The 12,437-nt window shown below is 52.7% G+C and overlaps 1 protein-coding gene across 1 annotated transcript; it reads left to right on the top strand.

The window, feature by feature from the left end:
- The first annotated feature begins 1,333 nt into the window (after positions 1–1,333).
- On the top strand, positions 1,334–11,210 carry CCT7 (chaperonin containing TCP1 subunit 7). The gene is made up of 11 exons (XM_026048885.1): positions 1,334–1,487; positions 2,906–3,012; positions 3,319–3,444; positions 4,327–4,379; positions 5,231–5,402; positions 6,748–6,912; positions 7,637–7,825; positions 8,493–8,590; positions 9,236–9,368; positions 9,971–10,177; positions 10,648–11,210. Exons 1-11 carry the CDS (start codon positions 1,460–1,462, stop codon positions 10,870–10,872), a joined length of 1,503 nt encoding a protein of 500 aa, XP_025904670.1. The 5' UTR covers positions 1,334–1,459; the 3' UTR covers positions 10,873–11,210.
- Positions 11,211–12,437: the final 1,227 nt, after the last annotated feature.

The raw sequence follows: 12,437 nt of genomic DNA, 5'->3' as shown, positions 1-12,437 counted from the left end.
GCCCTGCCACATAGTGAGCCGCCCTTCGCTTCCTTCGGCGCCGCCAAATTGAGATCCATTGCAAGGCCCTGCGCCTGCCACATTGTGAGCCGCACGCCGCCCCTGCCAAATAGTGAGCTCCCAGAGCATCTCTATGGTTGCTTGTGGAGGACTGGAGCTCCGCAGGGGCCGCTCTGTCCGCGGCCCGACCATAGAGCGCGGCCGGAAGCGGTTGCCTAGCAACGTTCTCCTTCCCCCCGCCCCCCCCGCCGTCGGGAAGCTTCTGGGCGCGCGCGGGGCATTGTGGGAGCGGGAAGCGGTCAGCGCCGGGGGAGCCGCCGCGATGATGGTGAGTGGCGCCCGCCTCATCTGCCGCCATCCGCGCGCGCCCGCCGCTCCCCGCGCCGSCGGGGCTGCCGGGCGCTGGAGCGGGGCCGCCGCCGGATCGGCTCCGGTGGCGGCGCCGCCCTCGCGGCACCGGGCGCCCGTGAGGGCGCGAGTCGGGCCCGGCGGGCTCCCGCGGGGACTACACCTCCCGTCAGGCCTTGCGCGGCGGGCGCCGCGGCTGTAGGGGAGCGGGCGCGCGGGGCACGCCGGGAGTTGTAGTCCGCAGGGCGCTGGCAGGGGGAGGCAGCCCTGGCCCCCGCTCCCGGTACTGAGGCCTGCTCTGAATCCAACACATTTTYCCTCTGGGATGCGGTTTTCCCTTTAGCTCGCAGCCCTGGCAGCCCTGGAAGCACGCGCTGTTCACCTGAGGTTTTCCCAAGYCTCATTCCAGCCGTCACCCCTCGTTGCTGGAACCTCCGCTCTGCTCCCGTGTTTTTTTGTCCTTAGCRCTCTGCTCTCCGCCTGCAGGCAGCTGCTTAAAACCAAAAACCTGCAGACTTTGCTGCTCCCGCTCCTTTCCCTGAATKACTGCCTTTTCACCAAGAAACACTTCCCCAAATCTTCCCTGAAGCCATGGGAGTTCCTTRGAGACGAAGCTTAAACAAGGAACGCTCGGGGGAATGAACCTTTGCAATGTCCAAACGAGAAATTACTTYCACATAGCAGTGGCAACCTGTGGCTTTCTCTTCCAGGGCTTCCTGTGGTCACAGCCTTACTTGGAAGCTCTGATTGGGTCAATCCGTAAGGCAGGACACTTAGGGATAGGGATAAGGATTTTTGTATGTCATTTTGGTCACAGAGCCTTTAAAGACCCAGTAGTTTATGGTCTGGGGAGTGAAAGAGCTGTCACGTATCTGGCTGCTCGTACTGGGGGAAAAGCAGCCTCTTGTTGGACCTTGGCATGGTGCTCAGCACCCTGTGGATGCTTCCCATGGAGTGACGGCTCTTCCGTGGCCTCTCTCGGCAGCCCACACCGGTTATCCTGCTCAAGGAGGGCACGGACACCTCGCAGGGCATCCCCCAGCTTGTCAGCAACATCAACGCCTGCCAGGTGATCGCCGAGGCCGTGCGCACCACGCTGGGGCCCAGGGGCATGGACAAGCTCATCGTGGACGACAGAGGTGAGCGCTGCACCGAGCTCTGGCGTGGCCGGCTTGAAGGGTGACTCAGGAATAACATCTGTGTGTGAAACACTCTCACCAGCCTGGGTTTTATACAGCTGGAGGCTAAGGCGTGTGGACAAGCTGACCTGAACCTTCTGCTGCTAATGGGAATTTTGTGCTGTAATTTGATTTATAACTTCATTTTAATTAAACAAGTGTTCACCTATACACAAACTTCAGCTTCCTTCAGCAGGGCGAGTCTTGGCTCTCGTGATACAGAGGTTCAGCCTCTGTTTCAACATTGTTTGAAACCCAGGCTGCAGCTGATGAATAAATAACTGACGGACTGACCCAAGGAGCTGCCTGTTAGTTATTTAGAAGCCTAGGGAAAGGTAGCTGAATTCCTGCACTAGGCGTAGGGTTAGAGTGTTAGAAAGTCCATGATAGAGAGGAGAAACGCTGTATTTTGATCACAATCCATGCATATTCCCGACCATCTTCTAGATTTCTTTGAAGATGAGACTCATAATAAAGTAACTCAGCTCTTGGCTGATATTTTTGTATGAACTGGAGATGCCCGCTCTGGAAAGGATTGTATTAAGTCACAATATTATGAAGTCAAAATAAATCTGTGCCKTGCATTTTGTTAGTGTGTGTTAGGATTGTCCTTGTGGTGCAGAGCTTATCTGAAAAAACATGTATTTTGAACAGGATCACTGAATTTTTAGTTTAATAATTAATTCTGGTGATTTCTAGCAATCCTTTTGATTTTTTTTTTCCCCTTGTCAAGTGTCAGAATGGAATACCTGATGATGATGGTAATTATTAATCTGTGTGGAGAGGCTATTGAGAAATAAGAGGAGGTGAATGTAAAGCCCCTGTTAGCTGGTATGAGTAGTTTTTCACTTCTACCTCGCTTAATTTCCCCCCAAAGTGGAGTAAAAAGAACCTGTTAATACTCAATGGAAGTTCCTTCTTAGAGACCTCCTCTGAAACAACTGTTCTGGGCTCCTCTTCTGAGTGGAGAAGGCCCCTTATTTAGCTGACTTAGTCCTTTTGTATCTTTCTGGATGCAGGAACGTGTTTAAARTATCCCAGTGATCACATTACAGATCCTGTAGGGAAAAACACTAGTTTGGCTGAAGAAAATAATGTTTCCGAGTGGCATTTTGAAGCGAGAGCCTGTGGTGCTTGGAGCACAACAAAGCTCCGGGGGGTTGCTGGATACGGGGAGTGTCTGAGACCTGGTAAGATCCTGGGGCTGCTCTTGACCTGTGAAGCAGAGTCAGGCTGAGTGGTCTGAAGTGTCTCTTGTGTTCCTAAAATCTCTCTGCAGCCTGGAAGGCTTTGTCRCCTGCTGGGCTTGCCCTTTTCCAGCAGGTTACGGCTCTGTTCAGCACGGTCCAGCCTGACTTTCTTTTCCAAATCAATCACAGGTAAAGCCACTATATCCAACGATGGTGCCACTATCCTGAAGCTCCTCGACGTTGTCCATCCGGCTGCCAAGACGCTAGTGGACATTGCCAAGTCGCAAGATGCAGAGGTGGGGGGCCACGTGCCTGCATTTAGCCTCTTTTTTGTTCTATTTCATTGTTTCTAAGGGCTTTCCTTCTTTATGCACATCTGTCAAAGTGTTTCAGCTAGATTTGATGAGGGGTTTGAGGAGTTTCAGAGCTCACGTTTTATGAGTGTAGCTGATGGAGAGAAGGGCCGTGGTGTGGGCCTCACCATTTGTTAATCAGCTGTAAACCTGCAAGCAGAGCAACTCATGAAATGTCTTTTCCTCCATGCTGTTATCATGGCCCCTTTGTGTTGTGCCRGTGACACAGAGCATTTTGTGTCACTGCAGGTTGGTGATGGCACCACGTCCGTGACCCTGCTTGCCGCCGAGTTCCTGAAGCAGGTGAAGCCCTACGTGGAGGAAGGCCTTCATCCCCAGATCATCATCCGTGCCTTCCGCACRGCGACGCAGCTGGTGAGGAGAGGCCCCTTGAGGAGCAGAGGGGGCCCTGCTGCCCCTCGGCTTTGAGGATTTATTGGGCTCAAGGAGGAGGTTTGAGCAGAGCAGGATATAACGTTCCCTCCAGGAAAATCGTTCCTGGAGTAGGGTGGGGGAAAGAGGTGGCAGTAACAACCTCATGCCATTTTCCTRCAATATCACCTGGCTGCTTTGGTGTCAGCAAGCTGTATTACCAGCCTGTTCCTGAAAGCTCTTGCGTTCCTTGTCTTTTCATTTATTTTCTTTATGTTCCTTTTTCCTCTCCGAGGAAGAATGAATAAGTGGGAAAATTCATTCAATTCATTTCCCTTTCTAGTGATCTSTGTTAGTGCTTGGCAAACCTTATGTCTGCTGGAGCACTTCGGTCTCATTAAGCTGGAACCTCTTCTGGAGGTTAACTCCCTGCATAGCCTTTTCCTTAAACTTGCTCCTGAGTGAGGAGGCTGTTAAATATGCAAGGACCACACTTCAGAATCCCATCTGAGATTGTTAAAATATGTATTTTTATGGTATAAAGGGGAGAATCTTAATGTAGTGTTAAGCAAATGAGAAAACATACCAGCTACTGGAGTCCAGGGGATTTTTGCTTTAATGGGGGCTGTGGTTGCATGTAAATGTGCTTGGATTGTACGAGCTGCTTCTGATCGTCTTGTATGTTTGTAAATCTGGTCTCCCAGATGTACAGAAAGCAGCAGAGCAGTTTAATAAGAGCTTATTTTCTGAATTGTGTGTGTTCTTTAGGTATGTGTTTGAGGTGGGTTTTTTTCCGCCTTTTTTTTTAAATGCATAATGAAAAGCTGGAGATCTGATCATTTTAGAAACATGAGTTGTTAATTCAGCTGGGTTGTCTTTTGACAGGCTGTAAACAAGATCAAAGACATCGCTGTTACAGTGAAGAAAGAAGATAAAGAGTAAGTTCCCATACCGAACTCGGACTAGAGGGTCTGATTGTGAGTAGAGGGGCTTCATTTCTCTGGTGTGAAGTAATTTCTAACCTCTCCCGTGRCTCTGGCTGAGCACTTGAGGTCAGGTGAGCAGTTGTGGCTGCAGCCCAGGGTTTTTCTTTCACTTTTGGACTTTGTTGCTCCTTCTGGGAAGATGCATGTTTACTTTGGCTGCCCCTGCAGTAGACCAGTGTTTGCCAGTGCATGTGGAAGAGATGAGGCACCCAAATAAGCGGCTTGACATCTTTTTTTTTTTTTTCCAGCGGTGGTGGAAGTTGCACCATGTGCTGAGATCAGTGGCGGTGTTAAGCACCCCTCTGAAAATCAGACCAGGAAGCCAGACCACACTGTAGTTGTTGAGTACATGAAGTCAGATAGCGCATARCAAACTCATCCGTTGGGATGAGATGAGAATGCCTGCCATTTTTTCCCTGCATTCCAATCTCTTATCTTCTTTGTCTGGTCCGACTAATATCTCCAGTGAAAAATCAAGTTGATTCCCAAAATAAGTTCCAAATAAGTCAAGAGGATTTGTACTAACTTGCAAAGCAAAATACAGTAGTTCTCATGGTAACAGCAACTAGGGCAGTGGCTCTGGTGGTAGAGCCTGAGAGGGGATCCAGGTTTCCCAGCTGTCCTGGTTTTCATCGTCACCCACTTTGTCATGACGTGCGTTACCTAAGGTAACCCTTCAGAGAATATGTCACCTTCAGAGGGATTCYAGCTGATCTTTGTCCCCCTTTGTGTTTTATGACCTAACAAAAAGAACTAGTGTGTGAACAAAAYGCTGTTTTTTCCCCTTTCTTCCCTTTTTGCAGTGAGCAGAGGAGCCTGCTGGAGAAGTGTGCGGCCACGGCCCTGAGCTCCAAGCTGATCTCCCAGAGCAAGGAGTTTTTCTCCAAGATGGTTGTAGATGCTGTGATGATGTTAGATGACTTGTTACAACTCAAAATGATTGGAATAAAGAAGGTGCAAGGAGGTGCTCTGGAAGTAAGTCTCACTGGAGTCTGTTGTGAAGGGATAGGAGAAATGATTGCAGCTCCTTTGGTGGGTTGATCCTAGTGGAAATGCATCCAGCTTGGTAGTGTTTGTTGGGAAATTACCAAGGCAAAACAGAGCTGTTGACAAGAGAAAAAAGTGAGGTGGGATTGCTCCTCTATAGGCAGAGGAATCTGGTCTGACACAAGTCTCAGGTTTGACTGATTGCTGGGCACATTTCTGCCAGGAAAGCAAAGCTGCCACGATATCTCACAGAATAATAATTCTGCTGCTCTCTGTAAACACTTCAGACGAGCATTTTCAATGAGAAGAGACATGGTAATTACGCCATTATCTTGGCCAGACAACTGATTTAGTGAATTAGGATTGTTTCAGCATTTGTGGGGGTTGGTGTGTGTGTGTGTGTGTGTGTGTGTGTGTGTGTGTGTGTGTGTGTGTGTGTAGAGTCAGGCCTGTTGGTGTTCGTAGACGTGTGGCAAATGGTCCCTTGTGAAGGGTGGTGTCTCCCCTCCCAGATGAGAGCGGCTCTCATTGTGGTTTTGCCTTTGCAGCTGCTGAAGGCTGAATATAGAGAGTTTATTTATAAGGACTCMTTGGAGAGCATTGTCAGGATGGGGTAAATAAATGAGCACGCTGCCTTTCAGGGCTGGCTTTTGAAAGAGCCAGGGTCATGTCACCCTGTGAGATGTCTACCTGACATCTCAACCTGTCAGGTAGAGCAGATAGAGCCTGTGCCCTTCCTGGCGCATGAGGGTAAAGTTGCAGGTTCTGCTCTGGGCTTAGCTGCCTTGGCAGAGCTGAGCCTGCAATCCATGATCCCTACCTGAGGGGTAGGGAATCTGGATGCAGTTTCTCTCCCAGCTGCAAAGTCAGGAASTTCACATCAGAGGGCAGTGCTGAGCACAGTGGTTCAGTTGCAAGAGACTTCAAGGGATGGCGATGGAACCTGTCAAACAAACCAGGGCAAAACCAAAGGAAAGCAAACAGAATCTGGGCTGGGGATGAGTTGAAGTGTCTGCCTTCAAAGGTAGAAAAGGGAAAGACATCAGAGAGAACAGATTGTTTCATCTCTTGATCTTGTGTAGAGCATCTCYCACTGCAGTGTCTTGAGGGGTAGAAGGGAAACGATAGAGGCTGGTTTGGTGAGCAGAGGAGAGGAAATATTTGCTTATTATTTTCTTCAAAAATGGGTTAATCAAAGGAGACAGCTGTTGGTGGGTAAATAGCACAGTGTTTGTAAATGAGAGCTCTGAACCAGGGAGGCTCCTGTGAGGGTTATTAACCCCGCTGCAGAAGCCTGGGGTGCCTGAGCTTAACACACATCCCTGTTTCCAAGGATTCCCAGCTGGTGGCYGGAGTGGCCTTTAAGAAGACGTTCTCCTACGCGGGGTTTGAAATGCAGCCCAAGAAGTACCAGTCTCCCAAGATCGCCCTGCTGAACGTGGAGCTGGAGCTCAAAGCCGAGAAGGACAACGCAGAAGTCCGAGTGAACACGGTGGAGGTGGGAGCTCGCTGCTAAAACCCGGATCTGTCTGGTGTGCTGCCTGTCCACAGCCTGTGGAACCTGCACTGGAAGGAAACGTGTCCCACTGTTGGGAGGGCAGCGGGTGCCTTTCAGCAACTCCCTCTGCTTTGGGTTTCTCTTAGAGGGCTGGGTAGGTTCTTGAGGGTGCAGTGCCTGCCCCTGGCTGGATTCCTGCTGGGTTGTCAGTCCTCAGGGGAGACGTGGTGCCCCCTGCCTGCCCCAGGTCCCTGTGCCCACAGGGTGTGATGGTGCTTGAGAGCTGGGGAGTAAATTGTGAGCAGTGGTGACAGGCAAGTGGTGACTTCTTTATGCCCAGTAAATGACGTCTTGCTAAGCAGGACTTCAAATGCTGAGCARTTCGTCCTGTGCAAGCAAAGCAGCCGTTCAGACACTAGCTGGATGGTAAAATGCCTTCCTGAAGTCACAGGCACCCACTGCTGCCCTCTGGAGAAGCCACCCAAAACACTTAAGTAGCCCCAGGGAGGAGAAACTGAAATTCCCCCTGTCCCAAAACTGCCTGAATTGGCTCCCGTGGTAGTTGCGGTGCCTAAAGATCCCCGGGTGCTCTGGTCCAGGCGCCTGCTCTGAGCTCAGGAATGGTTTAAATTCCTCCTCCGCTCCGTGCAGTCGCTGTGAACGCGGCGCCGTTGCAGCCCCACGTAACCCGGTGCGTTACCCCTTTCTCTCTGGGCCCTGCCAGGACTACCAGGCCATCGTGGACGCCGAGTGGAGCATCCTCTACGACAAGCTGGACAAAATCCACAAGTCGGGAGCCAAAGTTGTCCTCTCCAAGCTTCCCATCGGGGATGTGGCTACCCAGTACTTTGCAGATAGAGACATGTTTTGTGCTGGCCGYGTCCCGGAAGAAGATCTCAAGAGAACTATGATGGTAAGCTGCTTTCTAATAATAATAAATATATATATACATTTTTTTTTCTGTAACTGGCCATACCATTTCCAAAACTGGGCCTCAACATGCAGTTACTTGCATAAAATTTCATAAAATATGAAATATRTTTTCTTAGTGAAATTTTACATGATAAAGATATGTTTTTTTTACAATTCTATGTCCTTTTAGAAAATGTGTTTATTAGGTTGCCATCCACTGACAAAGCTATTCCTTGATGAAATAMGGAATCAAATTCTAATTGCATCTGTGCTGCTTTTACAGCCCTCTAATACTGTAATATATCGGGGAGCTGTGCATTCCATTGATTAATTTCCCGTAGTTCTGTCCTGTAGCCTGTTCTGTATTGGGTGATTTCCTCCTAAGCCTCTGTGTAGCCTCTGGACTCCAGAGCTGTGAGTCAGCACTTACAAGAGCCCTAATATTATATATATATTGAGGATTGAGGATTATTTCAGCTGCTTCCTGCCTGGATGCCCAAGATGGGAGGAAAGTGCGAGTGTCTTGAGATGTTTTGGGTTTTCCCCCCTCTCCTGCATCCCTGTGCTTTTGATTCCTGGGCCACCGGTGCGGAATGGGGCCCCTCTGGGCCAACGTGCCTCGTTTGTCAGCGTGGGTGACGCTCTGCTCGTGTCTCCTTCGCGCGCAGGCCTGCGGCGGCTCCATCCAGACSAGCGTCAACGCCCTCTCGGACGATGTGCTGGGCCGGTGCGAGGTGTTCGAGGAGACTCAGATTGGAGGAGACAGGTAAATACCGGAGCTGGGGAGCTGCCCTCCCCTGGGAACGTGTCCGTGTTGCTTTCAAAGGTCACCTGCTCGCAAATCTGAGCGTTTCCAGGTTGCACAACACTGCGCTGTTACTCTGTCTGCACGCAGCAACAAGCTTCATTCAAATCTTATTTCTCCTGTGGGCTTTAATACTTGTAATTCCCCACTGACTCATGGAACACATTTCATTGATGACTTCAAAACAACACCTTTTGGGGTTGGCTGTGGCGTKTTGTGTGGTATCCCACGGTGAAGCTCTGTTATTGGTGCAAATGGAGCTGGGTACCGTAAAATGGGCTCCTCTGTGTTGCTGGGAGAGAAATCCTCTTTGGAGCCATCTCCTAACATCTGCCGTGTTCCTGCTGAGTGAAAAYGAGAGCCCTGCTTGGGTGCAAAGCCTTAGCAGAAAGAAACTGATTTTTGCAGATGAAGTTGTAGTTCACTTGTACGCTGCCTGGTTGAGCCCTTCTTCACTTAAATCTGATGCAGCTGCTTCTCCCTGCACAGCAAGTATCTGTTTTGAAAAGAATTTCTGTCCACGCTCTGTTTCTTGTTGCTGTAAACCACGTTGAGGAGCGACACGGCCTCTCAGTCRCCCTGACCTTTCTCCCGTGCCCTTGGCAGGTACAACTTCTTCACAGGCTGCCCCAAGGCCAAGACTTGCACGATAATCCTGCGAGGCGGCGCGGAGCAGTTCATGGAGGAGACGGAGCGGTCCCTGCACGATGCCATCATGATTGTCAGGAGAGCCATCAAGGTAAAGAACACTAGGGGTGTTTCTGAGGTGACATGGGGAGCACAGAGAGCTCTAGCCAAATATTACACGTGTGACAGTAATATTTGCAGAGTTATTAATGCTGGGTTCGGGCTGCTGTGGGCATCTCTGGGTTAGGCCTAACGTGTTAATGTGGTAGCTTGTGGCACAAGGCGCCATGTGGCTGAGTGCCCGCAGGGCTGGGGAGGAGTGTCTATTTTTCTCTTTTTTTCCCATTTTGGAGCTCTTTTGCTTTCAGTAAGAACATGCYGATCCCACTACTGAAGCAAATAAGGAATTAAAAATAGCTGGTGACGGAAGGTGGCTGCGAAGCGGTGCTGCGGGAAGCAGGGGGCTGTGCAGCCCTGCCTGCCCCCTCCCCACGCAGCGCTCCCAGGGCAGCCCCTCTGTCCTGCGCGCAGCCCGGGAGGGCAGGGAGGCACTGGAGGCTCTCGGGCTGCCTCTGCAGGCAGCGCTCGCGTGTCCTTATCGCCCAGATGTGCAAAGGTTCCCAGGAAAGGGAGGCTTTGCTGTCCCCCATCAGCAGCATGAGCAGTGTGAGCACGCGGGCAGAGCTCACAGCCCCTTTTCCCCCTGTCCATCAGAACGACTCGGTGGTTGCTGGTGGCGGCGCCATAGAGATGGAGCTTTCCAAGTACCTGCGGGACTATTCCAGGACCATTCCAGGCAAACAGCAGCTGCTCATCGGGGCCTACGCTAAGGCCCTGGAGATCATTCCCCGCCAGCTGTGCGACAACGCCGGCTTCGACGCCACCAACATCCTCAACAAGCTGCGGGCCAAGCACGCGCAGGTGGGTGCAGGGCTGCTGCCCTCAGCCCGCTGCTGGGCGGGCTCTCCCCGGGGTGCCTAGTTCAGCTCTGCCCATGTTGGGCTGGTGTTCCTATGGATTTAATGTAGGTTGGGTGTTGGGATCCAGCACGGGCTCGCTGCAGGTGTCCGGAATGGGAAATGGCTCCTTTCCCTTGGATCTCAGCTGCTGGGTGACTTTTTTTAGAGCTGGGGTTTGTGATTTGCTTTTTAAAATGCATCGTGGTGGTGGTGGTGAGGGGAGGAGACAACAGCGAGGAGAAATCCCTCCTGCAGCGTGCAGCAAAACGCAGCAAGCCCCTGTTCTGCCCCTGTTGTGCCGGGGTGCTGCTCCATGCAGGGCTCCCCGTCCTTCCCCTCCGTGTCCCTTCACACACCAAGCTGCCACCAAGGTGCCGCCTGGGCCGCGGTGGCCCCTGCCACCCCGCTCTGAGCCGCCTCCTGTCCCCCCAGGGCGGCACGTGGTACGGCGTGGACGTCAACAACGAGGACATCGCCGACAACTTCGAGGCGTGCGTGTGGGAGCCGGCCATCGTGCGCATCAACGCGCTCACCGCCGCCTCCGAGGCCGCCTGCCTCATCGTGTCCGTGGACGAGACCATCAAGAACCCGCGCTCGACGGTGGACGCGGCGCCCGGCCCGCGGGGCAGGGGCCGCGGCCGCCCCCACAACCACTGAGGGCCCCGGGACAGGGGCCGCGGCGCAGGGAGGAGCACCCAGCTCTAGCTTAATTAAGAGGCTGCTGAGCATACGGTCCTGGGAGGGCCTCCAGGCAAGCCCTGGCCTTGTTTAATTAGAATCGAGCCTTGGCAGGGGTGGCGGGAGCCTCCTGCGAGCCGTCCTGTCCCCACGTTTTCTACACAGCACTGATCCCCCGGGGCTGCTCCTGGGCTTCGCGCGGAGCTGCGCTCAGCCCAGCTCTCCACGCGCGGCGGCCTGGGCTGTATTTATAATTTCTGTTTCCCCCCGGGTGTTTTGGAGCCATGCTCAAACACAATAAAAGGATCCGGTGTTTCAGTGGCCGAGGGGCTGCGCTCTCCTGTTTGCTGCTGGTTTCTCGGGGGGAMTGGGGGAGAGCTGGGGCTGAGGCGGGTAAGTGATGAAGCAAGGGGGGAAAGAAGACACCAGCCCTTGAGATGTCGTGTCGTTAAGCAGCTTGAAGGCCTGTCRCACCACACACCGTGTCACCTCCGCTCTGTTCATGGAGCACTGCCACAAACCAGTCTGCAGGAGTCCCCTGCGGCAGCGGTGCCTCCCTCACGGGAGCCCTTAGCCTGGGGCAGGGGGGAGCTGCAGCTTCCAGCAAACCCTCCTTGGGCTCTTGCCCATGCCAACTGCCTGGCTCCAGGGCAGGGGCTCTCCTAGCGAAACCCGCGGCTCCAGCGGAGCCTCCTGATCTTCCCCCTGCGGCAGCTGGAGGGCCGGGCTCGGAGGTGTCCCCGGCCCAACCTGCCGTGGGCAGCAGGGATCCTGGAGCTCTCCGTGCCCGTGTCTCRGACACAGCGCCTGCCCTGGTCTTGGCACCGCTGGCTCCTGCAGGCACTGCCGCGCTGACCTACATCCAGCGGCTGCATCCGTGCCGTAATTCCCGGTGACACTCGGGTCGGCTCTTGCCGCTGGCAACACACGCGTCCCCCAGCCCCTGTTGCCTTTGCCACCCTTTTTCCCTCCCCCTCCATTCCTTCCTTCCGCAGCATCTTCCAGGCCTGAGGCCAAGGCTGATCCTGGAGCTTGGGCCACCGCTCCATCCGCGAGAACGGGTGAGATCCCAAACCCCACCTCGCTTCCAAGAGCCTCCTATTCACCACCAAAACATAAAGACACTCCTTGCACATAGTGTTTTTTTTTTCTTTTTGTAATTCTTAAATACACATAGTTTACACTCGGCAAAGGTTCAAAGCAACAACATCAAAGTGCGGCTACAGGTGACGGTACCAACCAAAGTGCTCAAACGAGGGGCTCCCGCGGGCGCGGAGAAGGGGCCTTGGGTTCTCCGGACACCGGCACCTCGCTGCCCGAGGCTAAAATAGACCTAGATTTGTAGAGAAGTTAAAAAAATAACTTAGAGGACCAACTTTCTGCCTTCCCAGGGACCGCCGCGAGGAAGAAGTGCTTGGGGGAAATGATTGCCATTTTGGGGCACATAAATGTATATTTATATATATATATTTATCTCTTGGTCTGCGTGATTATCTCAAAGCAAGTTTGGCTCCGTGGCCGGGGGCTGCCTTGATAAAAGCCGT

Source organism: Nothoprocta perdicaria, unplaced genomic scaffold (genome assembly GCF_003342845.1).
Source record: "Nothoprocta perdicaria isolate Ctin4 unplaced genomic scaffold, notPer1 scaffold_58, whole genome shotgun sequence".
NCBI lineage: Eukaryota > Metazoa > Chordata > Aves > Tinamiformes > Tinamidae > Nothoprocta > Nothoprocta perdicaria.
This window is presented reverse-complemented; position numbering and strand designations above follow the sequence as displayed.